Consider the following 24,378-nt stretch of genomic DNA (forward strand, 5'->3'; position numbering starts at 1 on the left):
CTGGCCGGCAGGAGTCCGGGCCGCAGCTCTTAGGGTTCGGGTCGTTGCCCATCCGCCGGGGAGGGGGAGGTGGTGGGGGGTGGTGTCTGTGTGCTGCGTCTGCCCTCGGGTCATGCTGTCCGGCCGGCCCCTGTCCCCGCCTCCCTTGCGGACTGCATCTCCCACGCAGGAAGGGGGCCGGGCGGGGGGCGGGGGCGGGAGGCGGGGCCGCTGACGCCCCCCCGTCCCTTTCAGATCGAGGACCTGCAGGTGAAGCTGCAGCAGGCGGAGGCGGACCGCGAGCAGCTGCGCGCCGACCTGCTGCGGGAGCGCGAGGCGCGGGAGCACCTGGAGAAGGTGGTGAAGGAGCTGCGCGAGCAGCTGTGGCCCCGGCCCCGCCCCGAGGCCGCGGAGAGCACGGCCGAGCCCGAGCCCTAGCGGACCCCACCGTCTGCCGCCGCGGGGCGGGCGCCGCAGGGAGCGGGTGGGCGGGCGGGCGGCCCGCGCCGGCCCGGGGCTCGGGGCTCTGCGCGCCGGTGGGCCCGCCCCGCGGCCACACAGCACAACGTCTTACTGTGCCTATAACCAAGCGAGTGTTTGGAACCACACACTTTTGGAGTCCACTGCAGAATTTTCTACTGGCCAAGTTCACGTGCGCGGCGGGGTTCGCGGCCGCCGGGCGCAGTCGGCGCCGGCAGCGGCCCTGCGCTTGCCGGGACGTTCGACCATTTACATTTTTGTTATAAGCTATTTAAAACCAGTAAGAAGACTTGATACTCAAAAATCAACAGGTTTTTTAATGACTAACTTTTAAAAGCCCCAGCAACACGTGACGCCATGCGAGGACCTGCTAAGGGAGCCGGGCACGGCCGTCCCGCCCTGCCCCGCCCCTACAAGCCATCGCAGCCCGGCCGGCGGCCCGGGACAGGGACAGGGAGGGTTTTCTCCAGAGTCTATTTTTTCAGCGACGAGGACCCAGGCTTCCTGTGCTGCCGCTGGGAGGAGCAGGGAGGGCGCCGCGAGCCGGGCTGCCACCTCCTGCTGCGGCCCAGCGGCCCGGCGGCACGGGGTGGGGGTGGGGGTGGGGCAGTGCCAGGCCCGCGCCGCCTCGGCTGCCCTCCCCGGGCCACTCCTGTTGCGTCGGACTGAGGCTGCAGCGTTGGAACAAAACAGCATTACTTCACTATTTTTTTTGTTTGTTTGTTTGTTCATTTAAACGTATATTCGGAACTGCACTTTGTCAAACCCTTCCCTGCTCTTTTTATTCCCCAGTTAACTGAGGTTTTTACTTTTCAAATATCGCGAACCCGTTTATAGAGCAGTGCACATTCTAAGTGCTCGAGTGTTTAGAAACCCCCTCTGGTGCTTGGTTGAACAAGGGAATCACAAAACGAAAATGCAAAAACTGAACTTCGGGGGGTAGTTCTGTGCCTTCCAGCATCTTGTACAGCAAACCCTGACTTGTCTTTTTACCCCCGAGATCCTTGTCTTCAATAGGACTGAATCTGCCACTATCAGAATAAGTTCCTTGCATTTATTCCAAATAATCTCGTTTACTCTCAGCTGTTCATGGAAATTGTATAAGGTTTTTTATGCCCAAGCTTGAAAAATGATCTCCCAGTGGACGAGAGGCGGCTTACCCATCCCGAAATTACGGTATTTATGTACACGAGAAAGATCTTACCAGAATTCCTCGCTTGACCCCGTTCTAACGCCGAGGCAGCTGTGAGCGCAGACGGAGGTGGAGACCAGACCGCCGGCCAAGACTGGCGCCGCCCGCCGCTGCGACGAGCAGAGGCTTGGTGACCGGGTCATCTGCAGGGTTCCCGCCCGTGGTTTACTGGGGGGGAGGGGCGCAGGTGCTGCTGGACCCCCCTTCTAAAGTGCAATGCAAAAGGGACATCATATATATGCAGCGTTGGTTTGGGGTTTTTTTGTTTTTTTTTTTTTTTTTGCTTTTTGCTTTGTTTATTTTGCAGTTATGAGATCTGTATGCATGGGATGGTAGCGCTCTGCCGTGTGTGCACCCGTCCATGGGCATTATTACCGGCCCCAGAAGGGGCTGCTTGTGCTATGCCACACTCACAGTGCCGTGCTCAGCCTTGTTTTTCCAGAGTTGTGTGTTTTCAGTCGTTTCTTCAAGGGAAACTGCGTGATTTCGGCAGGGCAGAGCTCTAAGCGCGTGTGCCCTGTGCTTCTGGCTGGCTGTGCTCTGGTGCCAAGTCGGAAAGTCCAGAGAGATCAAAGGGCCCTGGGGCCTGCCGCCCGGGGCCTCCCGCTCACTTTTAGGTTTGGGAGTTTGGGGGGGTCCCGGAGGGTGGGGAGTTCTCACAGCTCCTCTGTTGGGGCCCCGCCTCCCCTCGCCCTCGCCCTGCCCGCCTCTGGTCACCGTCTCTCTGCTGGGTCCACACCCCCATGTGCCAGCTTCGTCCCGGAAGGTCGGGAAGAGCTGGGCCCGCCACGGCTGCCCGGGGGTGGTGGGGACCGGTTGTCCCGGGCTCCCCGGTCACCAGCAGCTCGAGCCCTCTTGGGCAGCTCCCTGGGTGGAAGGGTGTCCAGGGGTGGGGGTGTCGGCGCGTTCTGGCCACTCCCATCCTCTGGGGGCTGGGCTGAGGGGCCCGGCCCGAGACCCGGCTTTGGTCGCCGCAGCTGCCGTTTGGTTTCTGTGCAGAGGGAGAAGGGAGCTATCTGTCGGCTGTGGGCTCTCCCTGTGTGTAACCCGCCCGCTATCCGGATGACTGTGTGTTCAGTTTAATCACTCATTATTTCTGCGCTGAAAGAGGATTTTTAACGAAGGGAAAAACAACAGCAATAACATTCATATCTTTGGAGCAGCTAACTCACACACGTAATATCCTGCTTTTCGTACGGACTAGCCCGTGTACAGACGGTCCCTGTAAATACTGTTCCCACACTGTTGTATCACATGCGTGTACGGTGGTTCCTTTTTCAGAAACTCTTTTCTTACCTGGTAGTTGTCTTGTTTTCGGGGTTGTTTTTAACTGAGGAAGAACAGCTCCCCTGCCCACCCACCGCGTCCACCAGGCTCGAGCGGCCGTCTTGTTCTTGCTTTAAGTCAGGAGTCACAAGCGACATTTTTTTTCAATTAAGGAAAAAAAAACCCCACAGCTCTACCTTTCTCCCCGCCAGGAGCGTCCGCACCGCTGTCCGCGTCCCCTCTGCTGCTGCTAATGACGACATGATGACTTACTCTACTATCGAAAACTATTTTTATGTAATTAATGTATGCTTTCTTGTTTATAAATGCCTGATTGAAGACGAACACAGAGAAAGCTTGCTTATTTATGTACTTCGCTGTGTGCCGTAGTCCCTTGGCGCCCCTCCCCCAACAGATGACCTTGTACAATAAAGGACTTGGAGAGTGTGCCGCGGACAGCCGTGCTTGGGCACCCTCCCCCCAGCCCGGGTCACCATCTGGGCCTGAGCCCAGGGTGGGGGCGGGGGTGTCTGTCTGCCTGTCAGACTGTGCGGACCTTCGGTCTCCGTCGATCCGGAGTGACATGGGGCTTGGGTGGGCAGCGCCCTGGCTGGGGTGCTGTCTATCTGCCTAGGTCCCACCTGGCTGGCCCACGGATATCAGCTGGAGGGGACTGTGTGGGGGCCCGGAGGCCTGCCGCGCGCCCCACCCTGTTCCGGGGCAGATGGCCAGCTCCCCTCAGGGGCCCTGAGAGCCCTGGGCCCCAGCGTGCTGGCCTGAGGGAGAAGCTTGGGGACTCTGGCTGTGCTGGGTGCTGGGAACCCTATGCTGCCACCTCTCCCGGGACCCTGTGGCTGCCGGTGTCCCAATTCCCAGCTCCACTGGAGCCCTTCCAAGGTCATACGGGGGTCACTTGGAGAACTGGGTGGTGGGAAGCCCCAGTGCCCAGCCCTGGCTACTGCACACGCAGCCCCAGCAGTCCTCGGGGGTCCCAGGGAGGGGGACCGAGCCCGCCGGGCTTTGGATAGCTGCAGCCTGGAGAAGCCCGCTCTGCCGGAGCTCCAGGCTCCTATCCAGACCGGATCTGGAGCGTGGACAGTGGGGACCAGGAGGCAGAACCTCCATGTCGTCCACAGGCTCCCCAAGGCCAAGATCCCAGCCCCTCGTGGGGGACCACCCAGGATCTGGTAGAGCCTGGGTTGGGGAGCTGAGGGAAGGCGGATGGTTTACACGCCCCAGGCCCCTGCCCCCTCCTACTGCTTATGGGGCCCTGGGGTCCTTGGCCTGTAGGTGTGGCCCGCAAGGTTACATAGTGGGGCTCAGCCCCAAGAGCGGAGCCCAACCCCCCATCACCTGGGAGTCACCTTGGCCTGACTCCCCACCGTGAAGCCATGGGACCATCGGCCAGAATCTGAGTGCCCCCCTTCCCGGGCAGGGCTGGACACCTAGGGTGTGGGCCCCCCATGACGACATCTGCCCACCGTGTGGCGCTGTGGGGAGGGCTGCTCCTCGCTGTCCTCTGGGGTCTCCCCAGTGGCCCTGGGTGGGAGCCGAGGGCCGCAGGGGCAGGCAGCCAAGGCCCTACCTGTGCCCAGTGCCAAACACTTGCCCCTTTCTCGGCCTCACAACCAAGCCCACCTGCATGGGCGGCAGGTCCTCATGGGACCTCCCGGACTTGTCCAGACCTGCCATTCCCACAGGGTATCGACGCAGCCACTGATGTCCCCTCCCTGGGGCCTGCCACACAGGTGTCCCTGTGCTGGTGCCAGGCCTTGTCCTTCCGCAGAGCATCTCCTGCTGCCGCAGCTCAGGGCCCACAGGCTCTGGGCTCCCCACTGGCTCCAGGGCAGAGGTCCGCGGGCTGCTCCAGGCCCCGAATGTGGGAGGAATGAGGCGGTGGGAGGGGAGAGGCCGTCCCGGAGGAAGGCAGGAGGCCCGCAGGGGCTGGAGAAGGGGGCTTCCCCAGGGTGGCGGGCCCAGTGCAGGCCATGGGGGCACCACGTGGCCAGTGTGGTGCTCAGCCCATGCGGGGCCTTGGAGGTGGGCTGGCGGCCGCCTCAGAAGCCCAGACGCCAGCTAGTACCTTCCCGGGGCTGGGGCTCCAACTCCGGGTTCACTTTTGGGTATGAATTTAACTTTAAAGGCCCCTGGGTCGGGGCACCCTGGTGGCTCAGTCTGTGAAGTGTCCAATTTGTGATTTTTGCTCAGGTCACGGCCTCATGGGTGGGGGGGATGGAGACCCACGTCCATCTGTCCAGGCTCCGTGCTGAGTGGGGGGGGGGGTCTGCTTGAGATTATTGCTGTCCACCTCCCTTGTCCCTCCCCCTGTGGCCTCTCTTGCAACTAAATCAGTCTTTCAGGGGCCCTGGGCACCCTGGTGCAGGACATGGGGGCTGTCTGCTGTCAAAGCCCCCTTCCCAGTATTCCTGGCCACGCCCTGCCTCTTTGCCCCACCTCTGGGTCCCCTGGCTCAGGACCGCCCACGCCGCTGGCATGCTGCCCAGGGACCCATGAGGCTGTCCTGCCGCAGGGCCTCGTTTGCCTGGAACCCTGGCCTGAGCCGGGCTCCGGGTGCGGGCTGCTCCGAGGATGGTGCTGCTTTCCACACTGCCCGAGGCCCCGGGGATGCGGGGGGCCTGGGGCAGAGGGGCTGCTCCTGGGCGCCTACCCAGGTCCTTGGTTTCTGGCCTGCCCTGTGACACTCCCCCACCCTCCGCTTTCACTTCTTCCTCTACCGCCAGCAGCCCCAGCCCCACCCCGGTCCCCTGTGCACTCAGCCATTCCTGCCCGTCTGTGTCTTGGGATCTCCACCCGTCCTCCAGTCTGTTGGCCCCAGAGCCACAGTCTGGCCCCCCAGGCCCCACCCAGCACCCTGTGGTCAGGGGTCTGACCGCAGGCCAAGAACTCTTACCCTTATCTGGGGAGGCGGATGCCAGGCGCGCCCTCCATGGAAAGAGGAAGCCGCCTGCCCATTTACAGTAACAGCTGGGGCGGCCCATCCTCCCCAGGGCCCCCAGAGAGGACTGCGGGGTCAGCCCCGGCACTCAGTGTGGTCCCCCACCTCCACCCCACCCACACTCCCAGCTGTGGCCAGCAGGCCCCTCCCTGGCTTGCCCAACCTGGAGCCTGACCTACCTCCACTCCCCACCGACACCCCCTCCCTCTCTGCCTGTCCCATCGGAGGCCACCCCCCCCCCTCACTGGCCAGGCAGGGACAGGCTGGAGGGCTCCCGAGAATCCCAAGGTCCCACACCCACACGCTGCTGGCCGGGGCCCAGCACAGTCTGAGTCCCACCACCTGCAGGAAGGCAGGGGTCCTGTAGGGTAAGTGGACCGGAGATTCCCGCGGGACTGTGTGCCCTCAGCGACAGGTGTGCTGACCCCAGCCGGATGGAAGAGCAGGGCCTTGGAGGGGGACCCTGACCCTACCCACGGAGACCCACCATGCTCTGTGCCCTCCTGTGTGCTCTGCCCACTGCCAGGCAACCGTGGCATGGGGGTGCAGAACTTTCGGGGCCTGGATGCCTGCCCGCCCCCTCCCCCCCCCTCCCCACACGCAGTGATGACGTGAGCCTTGTAGGCCTCACACGCGCAGCCATCTGTGCTCAGACCCATGCCAGGGGCTGGGGGCCGCGGGTGCTGGGGCTCCCAGCCCTGGAGCAGGTGGCTCCACTGTAGGAGGTGGTAGGGACAGGCAGGTGTCTGGCAGGGCTGGGGTCGGGCCTTCCTGCTCCAAGCCTGGCCCAGGAGCCCTTACTGGCAGGAAGCTTGGCCCAAGCTCTTACCCAGGTCACTCCTCCTGCCACAGAAGCTTGCTCTGGAAACCTCCAGGGGTAGGCACCTTGTGAGGGATGGAGCCCGAGATCGGGGCTTGGCCCCCACCAGAGGACACACCTGAGTCTAGCTCAAGGCCCAGGCAGGGGTGCGAAAGAGAAGGCAGGAAGGCAGCGCCCAGATCAACGGCGGGCAGAGTCGGAAGGCAGCGTCCAGATCCCCTCGGCAACCCAGGTGGGCCATGGACACTGCTGTGATGTCCATACACTTCTGTGAATGCAAAGCGCAGGCTGCTTGCACAGAAGCTGGCGAGTGACAGGGTGCCCACCGGGGCCCCCATATCCCCCACCTCTGCTCTCCCTCCGTGTTCCCACAACCCCACAGCTCAGCCCCACCCAGGGAGACGAAGATATCCTGGACCTTCTCTATTTTAGGCACCCGGGGTTCCCTCAGGCACTGGGCGCTGGAGGCACGGGGCAGGGTGCTGAGTTCCCCTGGGGTCCAGCCCCCCTCCCTGGCCCTTGGTGGGGCCTTGACCCTGTGGAGGTGGCCCACAGCCCCAATTTCCCGTTTCTAAGCAAAAACAGCCCCAGCAAAGGCGCTGGGGTTCTGTGGAGACTACTGGCCAAGGTCTGGGGAGGGGTTGGGAAGGGGTTTTGTTTTGTCCAGAGGCCCTAGGACCAGGGCGGCTGCAGCTGGTGTCACTGGCCCCTGTCACTGGTGGGCCATCTGCTTTCCCTGGACACCTGCATTCCCAGGCAGGAGGGCAGTGGTCAGCTGGGACAGAGGCCCAGGTCAGGGCTCCTGGCCATGTCGGGTCTAGCCTCCTCCTAAGCGCCCACGTCGGCAAGCAGACCCCCCCGCACTCGGACCCCCAGGTCTGGAGTTGGCAGCCAGCAGGGGTGCCGGCTCCTGCCCCAAACCGGGTCCCCCAGCCCCCACCCCTCCCAGCGAGATGCAGATGACGCTCCTCTCCGCACCCCCGCCGCAGGGGGGAGGCCGGGGCAGGAACCGTCGGGGGAACGGGAGCGCCGGTTCCCGCACCTCCCGCCGGGGCCGGAAGCCCGCGCGGGGAGGGGTGCGCCGGGAGCGGGTCGCCCCCGGGCCGGGACGCGGGGTGAGCCGCAAGCCCCCTGCGGCCGTCCACACGGCGGGCGCTCCGGGTCCGGGGGTCCAGGCCGTGGACCGCCGGGTCAGCGCGAGGGCGCGCCCCTGAGGGACGGGCAGGCCGGCCGGTCCCCGCTTCCTTCCGCGGAGCCGCTCTCTGGAGCCCGTGCGGGGGCCGGGGGCCGGGGGCCGGGCCGGGGGTGGGGCGGGCGCGGCCTCAGTTTCCCTTCACGTCTGGGAGCCCGACTGGACGCCCCGGGACTCCCCCCCGCTCCCCGCCCGCCGTCGCGTCCGAGTTCCTCGGCCGCCCCTCCCCCAACGCCCCGCCCCGCCCCCGCGAGGGGAGGCCCCGGGCCCCGGCCGCCGGGGGCGCGCAGGGAGCTGGGGTTCGCCGGGCCGGGCGCGTGCGCGGGGTTGGGGGGGCGGGGGCGCCGGGCGCAGGAAGTGCCCCCTCCCCCGACCCCGCGTCCCGGGCGCGGTTAACCCTTCCGGTCCCTGCTCCGGGCGGCGGGCGCGCCGCGGACGTGCCTACGTGTCGGGAGCCCGAGCTCACCGGCGGCCCCCGGCGGCGGAGGCGGGAACTGCAGCCGCGGCCGGGACGGGGCCTGAGCGCGCCCCCGGGATGCGGGAGCCAAGGGGGACCGCCGCCTCCCTGCCCCGCTCCCGCGGAAGGGCGCCCCTGCCGCCGGACCTCTGCCCCTTCCCGGGGCTCCGTAGAGGCCCCGGGCTCTGTGCCCCCCAGGGGTCTGCGTGCGGCCCTGAGTCACTGCAGGGGGGTGGAGGGGGACACCCCGACCCCAGGCCCAGCCGCTTTCTTTAGGCCCCTTTTCCTCCCGCCCCGGTGGCTTGGCCGGAGTCCTTGGGCGGCTGTCAGGGCCCTGGCTGGGGAGTGGGCTGCGGGCCTTAGCAGGTGCGGCCACCGGAGACCCCCACACCCATGGAAAGCCACATGGTGACCTGTGAGCCCCTCCTGCCTCTCCCTTTCTCCTCCAGGACTGGCCCCTCCTGCGGCGTGGGCTCCCCCTCAGCAGGGTGAGGCCCCCCTCCCCGCCACACGTCCTGCTTCTCCCCAACACTGCCCCCCACTTGGGACCCCACTGACCCAACCCTCCAGTCCACATCCAGGCCTGCCCCCACTCCCGCCCGAGCCGCTTGGGCTGCTCCCTTCTTCCTCTGCTAACACAGAGCAAGCCCAGACCCCCACACCCGGCCTGTTCCCACCACCCCTTCACTCCCACGGGCCCCCCACCCCGTGAGCACTCAACCCTGCCCCTGCCCCGCGGCATCCACACAAAGGCCTTCTCGGCTCCGTGTCAGCTCACCTTTACTGTCCTTCCTGGGGGGGGTGCTCTTCAAGTGGGGGCTCACTAGAAATTGGCAGAGGGAGTGAGGGACCCCCGGAAGGCCACCCTGCCCTCATCTTGGCCTGCACCGAGGCTCCGGTGGCTTTCGTGGCCTGTGGCGAGCACCTGTGTGCGGGCAGGGCTAAGGAGGGTTTGAAGACTTGGGGGAGTGGGTGGCACCCCTCCCACGCCCTTCCCCAGACTGGCCCAGGAGAAAGGCCCATACACTGGGGTCCACCCTGCTGGGCACTTGTGCGGGGGCGTTGTCCTGGTTCCTGCTACCTCGGGTTTTCCAGGAAGCAGGGCTGGGGGGCAGCTGGCAGTTCCCTGAACCCTGGGGCAGAGTTGCCAGGAGGAGCAGTTTTCTAGAATTTGGGGGGGCACCACCATCTGGGGGGGCACATGGGGTGGGGACGGTCGAGTCCAGCCGGTCAGGCAGGCTCTGGCAGGCTCCCTGGTTGCCCCACCAGCCGACGACAGCCCTATGCAGAGTCTCCATCAGAAAACTCCGTGGCCATGGCGGTGGGGTGGCCGCCTGCCCCTGGACACCCAGGGCTTCATGCCAAGGGCAACCGAGGCCAGGGCAGCTTTGGCCAGTACGGGGTGTCGCCTGGCCCACTCATGGCCCCTGGCCACCCCCTCGGCTTGTGGAGGAACCACAGTGGTCCCCGGCCTGAGGCTGTGGGCCTCCAGGATTACCTGATGGGCAGGGGACCCAAGGCAGCTCCTCTGCACCTGCTCAGGCCCTTGTCTGCCTCAAGGTGTCCTGTGCCCACTGTGGCCCAGCCTTCTGTCAGAGAGGCTGTGGGACGGCTCTCAGGGCTGTGTTCTGCCTTGAGGGGACAGGGGCAGGAAGGGGACTGCCCACACTGCTGCGACCGCTGCCCATCTGAGCTGCCTGCCCCGAGATGGTCTTGCTGAAGCTGGCCTGCTGACCCCACTAACACTCGCTCAGGACCGAGGAACCCCAGGGAGCTGGGGGCCACCTGGGACACGCAGGGGGCTGGCAGACTGAGCCAGGCCTCACAGGAACACCCCAGGACGTCCTGCCCGGGAGCCGGGGCTCTACACGGCCGGCCTTGCCGCCCTCCCAGCACCGAGACCAGGAGTCCTGGCCAGGCTTTGCGGACAGGAGGCCTCCCCCTTGGGCGTCCCCAGTAACCAGACGGCCAGTGGGAGAGGAGGCTGGGCGAGCTGTCTGTGCCAGGCGGGGCCCTGTGGGAGGGTGGGCTCGGTCCCATGCCGACGCCAGGCCGGCGAGGGGTGGCTGGAGACATCACATTCGCCAAGGCCCTGCTGGGAGGTGGGCCGGGCAGAGAGGGACAGGCGTCTGATCTCTCTGTCTCTCTGAGCTCTCGGGCTCTGACTCTGGCTGGACAAGTCCTTGTGAAGAACGAGTATGTTCTCTTCGAGGCCCTGCCTGGCCAGCAGCTCAGCATGGGGTTCCCCTCCGTCACTGTCCACTGAGCAAGGGCACGGCAGGAGGACACACCACGGGGAGAGACTGGCCAGGAGGGACTGCTTGCTCTCCAGATACTGCTGGGACCAGTGCCTCCTCCCCGAGCCTCCTGGGGCTGGGTCGCTTCTCGGTGTGTAGAGCATGCGGGGGCCAGCCGCCCGCCGCCCGCACTAGAGCCCCTGCCTGCCTGCGTCGCCTTCCTCGGGGAGAAGGCCCTTGGGATGTCTGCGGGGGCCTGAGGGGCCGTCTCCGCGGGCTGTCACACTGCCACTCACTCGGGACCCGGGGTGTCATTTGCCTCCCGCCTCCCAGGCACGGACGCTCCCTGCCCTGACTCGGAGCGGTGACCAGGCTGAGGACCCGCGTCGCAGCTGCTTGGAGGTCGGGGGAGCTCTCCCGCAGGCGCCACCCCGGGCTCCGTCCCACCCCGGGATGGGCTGCGCTTCTGCTGTGCTGCCTGGAGGGCACGGGCAGGACCAGAGTCTGCGGCCTGGCCTCTGCTCACCCACCCTCTTCTTTTTTCTCAAGAATTCAAATTTCTTGTGGTTTTGCCTGTGGGGCCCAGTGTGAGGACAAGCGGTCTGGTCATGGTGAGAGCAACGGCGTCTGGGCCCCCAGCAGACAGCAGACGGGCACACAAGTCCCAGGGCAGAGCCCCGGGAAGGAATGCTGGTCCCTGGCTCAGAAGCACCGCACCCAGGCATCCCAGCAGAAGGGGCCAGTGGGGCAGGGCAGGGGACCTGCCCAAACACAGGTCCATGGGGTCTGAGCTCTCCCCAGGCCTCGCTGAGGGGCCCCTGCCCCCGTAGGCCATCCAGGGTGTGGGTGGGTCGGTGGGGAGAGCCGCTCTGGGGTTTGCTGGGGTGACTGGAAAGTAGGAGGTCTCGGGGGCTGTGTGTGTGCAGGCCGGCAGAGCTGGCCTTCCTCCACGTCTGCCCAGGGGCCGAGGGGGCTGACCTTCCCCACTCCCCGCACCCCCGCCCCTGCGTCCAGAGCTCTGGGGCCCTGGGTCTGACTCTGAACTTGCTCCCTGGGTTTCGTGACCGAGCCCCACGGTGATGATTTGGATAGAAATAGCGAAGGCCCCCGCCCCACCCCCCGGACAAGTTGGGAAACACAGGAGCGCTCTGTGCCCAGCATGCTTTTCTTCCTCAACTTCATTTTCTTCCTAAACTTCATCATTTTCATTGTTTTTCTTTTGCCAGGAGTATGGTTTCATTTGGAAAAGAGGAAAGAGCCACGGAACGAGTTGCCGAGCCTCAGGGGCAGACCCAGGTGGACGGTGAGTGCCGACGAAGCTGGGGGACTCCAGAGTGGGTGGCCCTCCTGACCCCGGTCTGTCCACGACGTGCAGACCCATGTGGACGCAGGCCTGAGGACCCAGGCGCTCTGACCCAGGAGTCCGTGGGTCCCGGGAATGGATCGTTCCTGGGCACTCACTGCTGGAGACACCTACGCAGGTGGCCGGCCCGAGGCAGAAGCCGGCTCGGGCGGGCTGGCGGCATCTGCGGCCGCCTGAGCTCACGGGCCGGGAAGGGCAGCGGCTGTAGCTCATTCCCTCCACCTCACTCCCGGGTCAGAGAGGTCCACGAGTGCCTTTGCCTTTCGGGCTCTCATGTCCCCCAGTGGCCTGCCACCGTGGTCACAGCTGGCTCTCGGGGGGCTGCCCCACCGGCTCTGGAGGTGGGGACGGAGCACGGGGTGGAGGGTCGGTGAGGCCGACCGGTCTGCCCCCCGCGCCAGTCCTACCAGGGCCGAACTGGCTGGCAGAGAGACGAGCGCCCGGCAGGGGGGCGGCGGGAGGGGCCGCTGTCGGGCGAGAAAGGCTGTCTGGTGTGGGCTGGTCTGGACCCAGGGGTCCTTTGCCTTCGGCGTCAGAACACGACCATTCCGTGCCGGCCTCCCTCCTTGGCCGATGGACCTCCACTGCGTCCGTCCGTCCGACCGTCCCCCCATCTGTCCTGCGCACGTCCTCACCCACCGCTGACCCGCCCGGCCGCTGTTGTCCGTCCGTCCATCCACCAGCTGTCACCCAACGACTGTCCGCCCGCCTGCCCGCCACCCACGCGTCTGTCCGTCTCTCCCTCCTGCCCGTTACTCAGCTCCCGTCTCCCTGCACACCTCTTCTGCCTGGTTTGCCTCCACTGTCCATGCTGCCTGGCCCAGAGCAGGGGCTCCCACTCGCCCACTCATTCAGCCGACGTTTGCCGACGGCCTCTAAGTGTCCCACCGTGGGGGGTCACCCGGTCCCGGTAAGACGCGGAAAAGCCACCTACCTCTGAGGAGAAGGCCCTTGCTAGATGCTGAGACTGCGCCAGGGAGCAAAACTGACAGGACGCCTCCCTTTGTCTGGAGGCTGCAAACCAGACACGTGGCCGGGCCGGGCAGCCCCCTGACCTGCGCACGCGGGGTGGGCTGGGGAGCAGGAAGTGTTCGCTGGAGGTGGGGTGAGGCTTCAGAGCTGGTGGCCAAGGAAGGCCTCCTGAGAAGGTGGCTTCAGGGAGGTGAGCAGTGTAGGCAGCGTGAAGGGCGCGTGCAAAGGCCCTGAGGCAGAACCAGGCAGGACGGGGCAGCTGCAGGGGCCGGTGTGAGCAGAGGGCAGAGAGCCAGGGGGAGCAGCAGGAGGTGAGGCAGTGACCGCGGGACCCGCTCTGGCCGGCCTGGAGTCCTGGCACAGACATGGGGAGGGAACCCTGACGGTGCCTGCCGTGTGCAGGGTGTGGCAGGTGGGGCCCGGCTGGGGGTGCACTTCGAAGCCGTCCAAGACTGGCCATGGACCACAGGACAGGAGAGAAGCAGAGACAGGAGCCAAGCATTTGTGCCTGAACAATGAGGACTGTGCGGCGAGGGGTAGGGGCGGCCCAGCGGAGGGGCCGAGGGAGCCTCGGCTATGTGGACGCGGGACCGCGTGTGGCGCCCGAGGGAGGGGTGGGGGGCTCCATCCCGGCGCAGACGCAAGCACAGGAGGGCAGCAGGTGCTGGGTGGAGGGGCAGGGGGTCCGTAGGGTTCCGGGGACAGGAAGCAGAAATGTGTTTCCCGGGGCTGGGGGCTGGGTGGTCCCTCCCTGCTCCCCATTCCTCAGAGAAGAGGTGACGGGCTTCCAGCGAGGGCCCAGCCCAGCTCCCACCCACGCCGCGCGCACAGGGTGGGCCCCAGCGGCCCTGGAGGCAGGAGCCGGTGGAGGCCTTGGGTCCCGGCTCTCACCCGCCTCCAACGGCCACAGCCTCCCGGGGTCTCCCGCTCCCAGGCCCTGGGCCGGTCTCAGAGGCAGCCATGAACTTCAAGAACTGTCCCCCAGACCCACAGTTCGCTTCCGGAAAACCAATCACCCGCTGGAGCCTCTTGGTTTCTCATATGGCAGCAGGTCCCCATGTCCGAGTGGCCTGCGGCAGGGGTGGGGGAGCCACCCTCCGGGGGCTGGACCGCTGTTGGGAGGCAGTCCTGCCAGACGCCGGGGCGGGGGACCGGGACCAGCCTCGCCCCAGCCCGGCCAGGGGGAGTGGAGGTGCCCCCCAAGGGGTCCTGGCTGTGTGGGTCGCGCGTCTCTCAGGAGCTGGTGCTGAGCGTTTTACTGAAGCCATGGGGTGTACAGTGGTGGCCCTCGGGCCTGCGGGGGACGTGGGGGAAGGGCCCCAGGGAGCTGACACGGCTCTTCCTTCCCCTCACAGTGAAGATGGTCTCCCGAGGGCGACCCTGGGGGCTGTCAGGTGCACGGGGTGGCTGTCCGAGGTTGGGGGTCAGGGCCTTCTCCAGCCACGTGGGGCCGTTGGTCCGTCCCCTTCCCCAAGACCCGCAGGTGTTTGAAGGCGGTGGGCAGCGTGTGGCCCAGGGAGGGAGGGTCGGTCACGTCGCAGATCATGACGACGTACTCCCCTGCAAAAGACGGGCGCTCAGACACGGCCCCTGTGGCCCCCACAGCCCCCGCCTGCCCAGGCTCCTGCCCCTGCCTCTGTCCAGCCTTGGCTCCTGTGCGCCCGCACACCCGCCTCGATGCCCCGCTGGAGGGTCCGGGCCTTCTCCTTGGCGGGTGATCCGGGCGCTGGCGGGGGCGGAGAGCCCCTCAGTGCTAGCGGGGCTGCGTGGCTGAGTGCGAGGATTCTTTTGAAAACAGTCCCCATCTTTTTAGCAGAAAAAGAATTCATTTTCTCTAAGATGTTTTTTCTAAGCAGTGACGGCTGGGGAGATGTGGCCGCTGAGCCGGCTGGGGCTGGGGCAGGAGGCCGCCCGCCGGTGGGCTCAGGAGAAGGGGCAGCACTTTCCCTCTCGCCGTCTGTCAACTGCAGGGCTTCAACGTTGGAGAAGCCATAAAAAAGAAAATAAGAAATAACAGAAAGTGCGGTTGCCCTGGAAACCGGACTCTCCTCCCCCCGAGCCCAAGGGGGCTGGCACCGGAGCGTGGAAAAAGTGCGCTGGGCTGGCCCCGGCTCACACCAGGAATGTGGCCGCAGCTGAAATGGGGCACAGGACGCAGCTCACACCGTCAGGGAGAACATTCCAGCGCCCGGTCTGGAACGCAGGCCTCTCCTCTCCACGCCTGCGGCCACTGCCTGCCTCTAGGCCCGGGTGAGGGAGCGCTCGGCGGCAGGAACGGGCTGGGCTCGGAGTCTGTCCCTTCAGCAGCTCGGGGGGCCCGGGGGGGCCCACATTCCACAGCCCTGGGCTCCAGGCCCCCCGGGCCGGCCTGGAGGAGACCCGCGCATGGCAACGCCACAGTGTTTCCAAGCAGCTGGGGTTTCTAGGTGTTCCCGGGAACACAGCTCCGCCAGCCTGCGGCCCGGCCGGGGAGCAGGGCTCCGTGGGCAGCGGCCACGGGACCCAGCCCAGCCTCGTCTGACCTCGCTCCTGACGCTCTTCCCAGTGGCCGGGAGAGGCTCTGGCTGCCGGCCACCCCAGGCCCGGCCCACACGCTCTGGTCGCAGGCCCCATGCCCGGCGTCCCCACAGAGATGCACGGCCCGCATCCCAGGAACGTGGCCACCCGCTGGCTTGTCCCTTTGGTCTGGAAACTGCTTCTCCTCAGGGCCTGGCCCTCCTCCAGCCGATGCCATCGGTCCTCCCAACTTGGCGCGTCCCCTCTGGCCACCCTCCTCCTAGGGCACGAGGGTCCCAGGGGCCTGAGATCTGGGGAGCATGGCACCAGACTTGTGGGGCTGCTGGGACCCCCAGTGCCAGCCCAGAGGGGGACATGGGGGGCGCTGCCCAGGACCCAGCCCTCCTCCTGCACTAGGTGGGCTCAGGGGCACGGTCCTGCCGACACTCCCATATGTACATGGGGTCAGAGCCCAGACCTGGAGGCCCACCAGCCTTCCTCTCGGGACCCTGGGCACAAGGAGGCGGGGCTTTGCCCACGGGGACAGAGGGGACCGCAGGATGGGCAAGCACCCTCACCATACCTGCCCCGTGCCTGAAGCCCTCGCGAGGGGACAGAGGTGGGAGAGGGCCTAGTGGAGGCCCTGGGCCCATCGGGTCCCCTCCGCCTCTGGTGCCTCTGGGGTGCCCGGGATGGCGTGCCGGGTGGCCAGGCTGGGAGCTGTTGAATTTAAGGGTGCATGCAGGGGAAGGGGTGCAGGGGACCTGCCAAAAGGTCCACAATAGGTTACATGTGGACTGTGGGGTGACTGGTGGCCTTGGCTCAACGGAGTCCGCCTCGCGCCCACCTACCTGGGAAGGCGGCTGCTGCTGGCTCGGCTGAGGCCGCCCCGTCAGGCCTGCTGGGAGAGAAGGAAAAGCCCTGAATGACCGCCCCAGCCTGCGGCCCTGCGTGGGCACAGCTGCGACCATCCTGTCCTCGGAGCCCAGCCCCCGCCCCCGCCTTCCAAGGGCAGTGTGCTCAATCCCCCCCGGACAGCTCTCTGCCCCTCGGCTGGTGCCTTCCTGTCTACACCTGAATGAGCCCACGGGCAGAGGCCGGACGGGGCTGCACAAACTCACCCCCGGCCCACAGCCCGCCGCGCTGCTGGCAGAACCGAGCTGCAGGTTTGGGCGCACGAGGCCGCGCAGCGCTGGGCAGGGGAGCAGCTCCGGGAAGGGCCGACGCACCAGGCCCACTGCACTTGGCATGTAAATTCCCGTGGCAGCCGGGCTCCGTGGGACGGGGGCTGTGGGGCACCGGTGCCTCCCGTGGGTCCCCTCAGAAAGACTGAGGCCGCTGTTGCCTGGGAGATCATGGGAACGGACTGGAAAGGCAGCAGGTAGAGGCGCGAGGGATGGGCCCAGGCCTGGCCCCATTTCTGAGGGGCAGAGACCCTCACTTTTGGCCATGGCCGCCACAGGAGGGCCCGGTGGGCAGCCTGAGGCTCTGACCTGACGGGAGGTTCTCCTCTCTGTGGTGCGTGGCGCTGAGCCCATTCTGCATGCCCACAGGGGCGGTCACCTGCCCAGGGGGATACGCCGTGTGCCGGCGAGGACAAGGGGATCCCTGGTGCAGGATCCCTGTGTGAGCCCTGGTGCACGTCCTCAGCTTCTGCCCTGGGTCGGGACCTCAGTCGCCCCCCCGCCACCTTGGTGGGACGGCCCACCTGACTCCTCCTGCTGCCGGGCATGCTTTCCTGGCGGGATGGAGGCCCCGAGTGCGGCCGGCTGAGCTTTGCCCTGAATTCTCTACCCAGTGGCACTTTGGGGGAGCTGGGGGACTCCTCCCACCCCTGCCCTCCGTGGACGGCGGTTTCCTGTCATCAGAACTGGTGGGGGAGGCGGAGGACAGGGGGCTCCCTGGCACCGGCTCGGCGACCCGCCAGGCTCCGACCCTTCGCCAAGCTTAATTACCACAGGCATGGTTTGGGTGATAAAAAATTAAAGACAAAAGATTTTAAAATTACTTCATTTCAAGTGGGGGAAAATGGGCCTTGGCTTGGACCCAGGAGCCACGTTCCGAATTCTGAAGTGTGGGTGAGCAGGAATGCGGATAAATAATCCCGCACTAAGAATAACCAGAGTCTGTCCGCCTGCCAGCTTCGAGGAGAGGCAGAGCCAGGAAGGAGCTGGGGAGCCGCGGAGTGAGATGGCAGGGGCGCGCATTAGAGGGACGGCGTGGGGACACGGTGCCCCTGGAGAGTGGGGGCGGGTCCGAGGCGGTAGCGCTGGGCCGCCGCGTGAGCCGGGGGCGCAGCGGGAACTCGGCCTGGGTGCGGGCCGAGCCTCGGGGCTCGGGGGCCGTCAGAGCGGGGGGAGCAGACTGGCCTCCTGGGCAGACCCAGGAGCCCCCGGTGGGCCGGCGGGGGGGCTGGGGGCGTTGCTGGAGCTGGACTGGGGCCGGGGGCCGGCGCCGCGTGTTCTCTGTATTGGCAGCTGCTGTCCTTGTCCTCAAGCTTCCTGTGCTTGGGGCTCCTCGCGTCTTGGATCTACCGGTTAGTCTTCGCACCTCTCGGCCTCTGACCTTGCGCGTGGTTGGCCGGAAGGAAACCGTCCGACAGACGGCTCTGCCCGTGACCTTCCCCAGCTCTTCTTGCTTTCCTCTCTGGCTGCGTCTGGGGGCTGCCTGGCGTCCCCGGGAGCTCGGGGCTCTCCTTTCCTTCCAGCCGTCCGTGCCCACGCGTGTCGGCTCCCGCGGGCGACTCCACCCCCTCCCGCCCCGCGTGGGCCCGGCGCGGCCGGTCTTCCCTGCGGACGCGCCTCTCCTCTGCGCGTTTCCCGTCCGCGTCCACGGAGTCTCCCGTCCTGTCATTTCTGGGTTGGCTCTGACTGGTTTATTCTTCCTGGTGATGGGCTCTACTTTCCTGCTGCGTGGGCCTGCTCACCCTCAGCCGGACGTCCGACACCGTGGCTTCCTCTCCTGGCTCCTGCGTTTCGGACGCTGTTCCGTTGCTTGGAGATGGTCTGATCCTTTTGGATCTGGCTCCTAAGGTGTGTCAGCCGGAGTTCAACACAGGGTTCGTTATTCCCCAATGCTAAATACTCTTCTGATGTCTTGGGATGAATCCGGAGGTCTTCTGGGCTGACCGCTGGACCCAACGCCCCACAGCCCTGTGTGAGCTCTGGGCAGGACTGGCCGTGACCCTCGCTGTGGTTTTCCGGGCTTCAGGCACGTTCCTCCCGCTCTGCAGACCTCTAGGACTCTCTCCTCTCCCGAGCTCCCTCCTGCGGACTCGCTGCCTTGGCTGCCTAGGCATCCCAGCTCCATGTCTGCCCTTGTGGGGACCCCGGGACCTGCTGGGTCCCCTCCCTGCACCACAGCTGGAAACGCTCAGGAACCGGGCTGGGGCCTTGCGGCATCGTGACGGCAGGGCTGTTGCTTCCTGGATCTTGTGCCGCTTGTTTCTTGTTTGCCTGGGGAGGGAGGGGATCTGGCCCCCCGCACTTCACCCTGGCTAGGAGCAGAAGCCTGTTTCTGCGTCTGTAGGCCGAACTGACATGTGGGGCCCTGGTGTCCCCAGCTCATGTCCTTGTGGCCACTCCTGAAGGGCTGGGCTCGTTGCAGAAGGCCGAGCATGAGGCGCCTGCCCCGCTATTGGGGCTGTCCTCGAAGATCCTCAAATGGCATCTTGTTCCAATGGCCTGTGGCCCTGTGAGGTGGGGCCGGCCCCGTGTGACTCTCCCGTAGCGAGGCCCCCGTGGCGGGTCTCCCAGTCCCCGCAAGGCCTCGTGGGCCTCACCTTCTGCCTGCCCCTGTGGGATGCGTGGCCCAGCGGGCGCCAGGAGGGAAGCGGATGGCCTCCTGGCAAGACCAACAAGGCGAACCTGCAGGTTCTTCCTTGTGCCCAGCTCCGTGAGGGGCTCACCCGTGCGGTCGCGTCCCCTCCGCACCGCTGGCCCTGGTGCCCCCCACCACCCCGTCTTTTCCTTTTCTTAGGCCCTGAGAATGTCTTGTCTGAGCCTTGTGACCTTGACAGGCTCTCCTGACCCCACCTTTTCTCAGGGCCACATTGACAAGTCACGAGGCCCCCCCAGGAAGGTGCCTGGGGATGTTGTCCCACTGGAACTCCCTCCAACAGGTCTGACCCTAAGCAGAACTGTCACTAAGGCGCAGCACGCAGCAGCCTGGGCGGGGCCTGGGGGCCACAGGCAAGCCCTGGGGCGTGTGGCTTCGCTGTGCTTCTCTGCATGGCCCTGGCTGGGGAGGGCAGGTTGGCAGAGCTGAAGAAATGGCCCTAATTGGAAGCCTGAGGCCGGTCAGCTGACCCTGGCCCAGCGGGCCCGGAGCCTGTGTGTGCACTTGACCTTTTATTGGGCAGCTGAACAGAGGGGGGCAGCTGGGGAGGGGGTGTGAAGACCCCACACAGTGGATGGCAGGAGAAGGGGTTCCCTCAAGTGAGCCCAAGGTCTCTAGCAGCCCAGGTGACTCAGGCCTGTCCACCAGGTCACTGAGGGACAGGCAGGGCTGTGGGCTTGGTGGCCCTTTGGTTAGATGAGGAAAGCACTGACTGAAGTCCAGACAGGTGGCGGGGGAGGGGCACAGGCTCAGGGCTTGATCGGGGTCGGTCCTGACCCACTCACATGGGAAGTGAGCCCCAGGGCTTTCTATGGCCCCCACCGAGAGCCCAGAAGGAAGTTCCAAAATTAGGACAGTCTGGTACCTGCGGGAGCACAGCTGGCTCTGGGGCTGCGCTGGGACGCGGCCTGCCAGGGGCCCCTCAGACCCACGGGCCCCAAGCGAGAGCCACAGAGTGCACAGGCCACGGAGTGCAGCCCCGGGTTCTCTCCCAGATGGCGTGGCCCCCTCAGCAGAGGGTGGTTGGCTCCACGGGGCACCCAGCAGGCAGGCCTGTCCTCAGCCAAGCTCACGCTGGGCCCGGGGGTACAGGGCTACAGGGGCCCCTCGGAGCGAGGCCCACACACGCCGGCGGCACAGCGGCTGAACGCATGGGCACCAGAGCCCCTGGGAAATCTCGGCCTGGACCCGGGGGGCAGCTGGGGGGGGTGGAGCTCCAAGGACCATTTAAGGGCTCCTGTCCCCAGCAGGCAGTCAGCTCTGGGCCCAGAAAGCCAAGGGAGGCCCTGCTGGGGGGGCTGTGAGGATGCCCCCCACCGCCAGCCGCCACCTGCCAGCCCAGCGTCAGGAGGGAGACATCCTGGCTGTGCCGCGGGGGGCCTAGGGCGCCGGCCCGGCCGTTCCCTCCGGCCGTTCCCTCCCGGCTCTCACCCCTGCTTCCGTTGGTTACTCCTGCTGGGGACGGTCTCGCTTCTCGTCTCCAGAGTTTCGGAGGAAGCGGAGACAGTCACTAATCCCCATCTCTTGTTTTCCGGGAACACACCCAGAGGCGCCGCCGGCCGCGGGACGGGGCAGAGACTGAGCCGGCTCTCGGAGGGACCTGTGGCCAAGGGAAGGGGGACCCGCCTGGAGCCCACGTCCCCACCGGGGCCGGCACCCCGAGCCTGTCTTTGCTGGGACCCTGCTGACTGCGGAGGCCTCTGCCCGGAGCATCTCTGGGTCGTGATGGGCCCGCCGGGGGTGGACCGGATAGTGCCCAGGCCCCAGACAGACGAGGGGGGATGGCAGGTGGACTTGTGTCCCTGGGGCAGGGTCGGCGTGGAGAGGCGGGGGCCTGTGTCAGGTGCTCGGCAGTCACCTGTGTGACCCTGCGTGGACGGGCTGCCGGCCTCAACCGTCTATTCAAATAAAACGATTAATTGGCTCCATCTGTGTTGGTCTGATGACTGATTAAATGACTAATCACGGAAGTCTTAATTAAACCCATTTTTCTCCGAGTGAGCAGCAGAGGGGCTGTGCTGGCCGGCGCGCGTCAGGCTGGCCGTGTGCTGAGCCGGCAACGAGTGCGCAGGGCAAGGTCGCCCCCGAGGCCCTCCCCGGCTGCCAGGTGGGGCTGTGGGCGGTGGCCGTGTCCCACCACAGAGCGCACACTTGGGATTTGGGGGAGGGGGCCATGCCCTGATTCAGTGGAATCCCCGTGGGTGGCCGGGCACGCTCACGGCCACGTTTCCGAAACCAGCTCTGTCTCCAGCAGTCGACATGATCTCACATCACCGGAGCTGACAGGGCTCTGGGTCCTGTTGTGAAACCCGTGATGTGCCAGGAATGCCTCCGCAGGAACGCAGCCAGAAGCCTGCGGTGGAAACTGGACTCTCTCGGGGACAAGCCGCAGACCAGGCGATGCTCCGTGGTCAGCGGGGTCCCAGCGAGGACAGGCTTGGGGTGTCGGCCCTGGCGGGACCAAGGGCTCCAGTCGGGCAAGCCCCGCCGGTGAAGAGCCAGAGCTGGGTGTGTGCCCGAGAGTCCCGCTTGTGCCGCCAGCTCTGGCCTGGGCCCACGGAGCACGGCAGCAGGCCCCCGGGACCCTCGGGACACAGCCTTGCTCCAGGCTGCGGGCATGGAGACGCAGCCTTGTGGCTCTGGCTGGGCGCAGCTGGCAACTGCCATGCTCTGCCACAGGGATACGGTAGATGTGGGGCTCCCGTGGCCGTCTGCTGCCCCGCCCTGTCTGGGTCCACACCGAGCGGCCCCGTCCACAGGCTGCCTCGCCCTGCAGGAGCTGGCTGGCCTGGGCACTCGGGGACTGGAGCGGCCACACCCAAGCCAGGGGAGGCGGCATCTCCAGGCCGGATCTATGCCATTCCCTGGGAAAAGAGTCAGGCGGGGCCGTGACCCTCTGGGACCCTGGGACCCTGCTTGGGACATCAGCAGGCCTGTCATCCACATCCAGGGCCCTCCCGGCAGGGGACTCTGCCAGGCGCGGCCAGGTGGGGCTCGTGTCGCAAGGGGCCCCGAGAGGGCCGGGGGCTGGGCCCTTTAGCACTTGGCTGCCCCTGAGCGCCCCTGCCCTGGGCGGGCACGCACCCCAAGCGTAAGGCGTCAGAGCATGTGTGCTGGAGGGGAGAGGCCTCTGGGAGCCCGGGGGCCGCGGCGTCTGCCTTCCCTTCCCTCCGCCTACACGCACAAGGCTGGTTCCTCTTCCACACGGAAGCTGATGCAGAATTATGCCTGGAAGTTGTAACAAGAGGCAGAGGAGTCCTCCGGAATGCTCTACCCTTCTTATGGAAATTAAAACCTCTGCCAGGCTCCCAAATTACCGGGTGGCAAGTCCCTCTTAATCTTTTGTAATCATTTCTATCGTGGGAGCCTCCTGGACGGCAGTAAGGAGCCACTTGCAGACAAAGTGAATCGGGGGGCGAGCGCGTGGCCTCCTGTGGCTCCGAGGGGTCGCCGGCCCCGGGCAAGGACAAAGGTCCACAGCTGACAGCGACAGGAGGCTCAGTGAGGCTTGGCCTCTCCCAGGGGCCCCGGAGCACGCAGAAGGGACTCCTGGCATGGGGGGGGGGTGCTGCAGGGGGTGAGGGCACGCCGAGGCTCTCCTGTGGGACCGACGGCCTGTGTCGCTGCGAGCTGTACCCCAGCCCGCAGCCCAGCCCCGGTGGCTGCTCCCACAGACTCCTTCTCCCACTTGGGCCCCACCAGGTGGGACGGCATGGCAGCCCCCCGGGCCGCTGGGCCCCTACCCTCCCGACCTTGGGGTCCGAGGCTGTGCACGTCTGGGACAGTCACCTCAGCCCATGGGTCCCACAGTCCCGCTGCCCGCGGGAGTTCCTGAACCCGGTGCCAACACCCGCAGGCCACTTCGCGACCCCGGTCGCTGGCCACTGGGAGGGGGCAGCATGTGGAGGGTTTCTGGGTGTGGAAGCCATCTGCACGCACGGAAGTTCTTAACTTTGGGAACTGCGTCAGAAAAGACGGTTCTGGAGTCACTGGGGAGGTGAGAGAAGTCGGTAGAGCCTATGGTTTGGGGGTGTGGGCACCAGGGCCCATGACTCTGTGTCCCTGGGGTTGCTTTGGGCACGGCCCCGTTGTTGCCACGGGGAGACAGGGCGGGAGGCCGCCCCCACCCAGCCTTCCCCCCCATAGCCACTCCCTCCAGGGGGCTCAGTCTAGACAGGCTGCAAACGCAGAGCCAGACATGCAGAATTCGGGGCTGGGGTGCCCGGCTGGCAGGACACAGTCAAGGCGGCGGCAGCAGCTCGGTGGGGGCCGGCGGGGGCACGAAGCTGCCAGAGCCCCTTCCTGTTGTCCTCCCACCGTGGGTCCGGCCGCTGGGGCTCCCAGCTTTGGGAGCATCTCGCTCATGTGGGGGTGAGCCGGGGGGTGGACAGAAGGGCAGCCACACACTTGAGACCTGGCCGACACCTGGGGGGCTTCTCACCGCAAACCGGACCCCGTGTGAAATCTAGGCCTTCTGACCTGCCGGGGCCAGCCTTGCTCGCTAGGAAGGATGGTTTTCTTAGAATTCCAAAAGGTGGGCTTTGGGGGTCAGGAGCCAGGTTTGCTGGTGTGGGGAGCCGGGGCTGGAACCAGAGTCAGGAGCTGGCGGGGGGCGTCGGGGAGGGCCCATGTCCCCACAGCAGAGCGATGCTGGGGGCGTCGGGCAGGCTCCCCCTCATGCCTCTGCATGGGGGCCAGGGGAGCGCCAGGTGCCCGGATGCGACACAGAGCACGGGGCCCTGAAGGCTGCTGTCGTGGGGGCCCTGGGGTCTGAGAGAGGGGTCATGCCACACGGACCCTGTGACTGGGGCGGGGAGGTGGGCTCCGGGGGGCCTCTGTAGCCGCACCAAGGCTCAGACCTGGGCCTGCAGATGACCGGTCCAACGCCAAGTCACCAGAGCCGCCAGAGCTCACCATGAAAGCCATCTCCGCAGGCTTCTGCCCGGAAATCCGGGCTCCCTGGGGAGAAAGGGCAGCCGCCCCCATTAACCTCAAAGGACGCCGGCCGGCTTGCGTCACAGCCATGTCACCAGCTTGAAAGGCTCCCTGAGAGGTGGAGCATTTCACATGCAAACGTGCCTTCCTGGGACAGCACGAGGGCCTCTCCTGCAGGAGGAACGGGCCAGCACAG

The 24,378-nt window shown here is 66.3% G+C and overlaps 2 protein-coding genes and 1 long non-coding RNA gene across 7 annotated transcripts in view; 2 read left to right on the forward strand and 1 right to left on the reverse strand.

Annotated features, from left to right (window-relative positions):
• SKI (SKI proto-oncogene) overlaps positions 1-467 on the forward strand; it is a gene marked incomplete at its 5' end in the record, with an annotated part of 63,771 nt that extends 63,304 nt beyond the window's left edge. Inside the window, one exon of the mRNA XM_059376266.1 lies at positions 235-467. Within this exon, the coding sequence (XP_059232249.1) occupies positions 235-417 (183 nt within the window). The remainder of the gene's footprint in view (positions 1-234) is intronic.
• Positions 468-6,568: 6,101 nt separating this feature from the next.
• LOC132001589 (uncharacterized) lies at positions 6,569-21,171 on the forward strand. The gene is made up of 3 exons (XR_009399638.1): positions 6,569-6,925; positions 11,806-11,882; positions 20,795-21,171. It is a non-coding gene; the product is annotated as an uncharacterized LOC132001589 (long non-coding RNA).
• MORN1 (MORN repeat containing 1) overlaps positions 14,156-24,378 on the reverse strand; it is a 48,709-nt gene continuing 38,486 nt past the window's right edge. For 3 of the 5 annotated variants that reach the window (XM_059376286.1, XM_059376284.1, XM_059376287.1), the window contains 2 exons: positions 16,262-16,311; positions 14,156-14,474 (listed from right to left, as the gene is read on the reverse strand). In XM_059376286.1, the coding sequence (XP_059232269.1) occupies positions 14,305-14,474; positions 16,262-16,311 (220 nt within the window). In that variant the 3' untranslated portion in view covers positions 14,156-14,304. The remainder of the gene's footprint in view (positions 14,475-16,261; positions 16,312-24,378) is intronic. The other 2 variants (XM_059376285.1, XM_059376288.1) reach the window with 1 other exon arrangement.

This window comes from Mustela nigripes, chromosome 14 (assembly GCF_022355385.1).
Source record: "Mustela nigripes isolate SB6536 chromosome 14, MUSNIG.SB6536, whole genome shotgun sequence".
Classification (NCBI taxonomy): Eukaryota; Metazoa; Chordata; class Mammalia; order Carnivora; family Mustelidae; genus Mustela; species Mustela nigripes.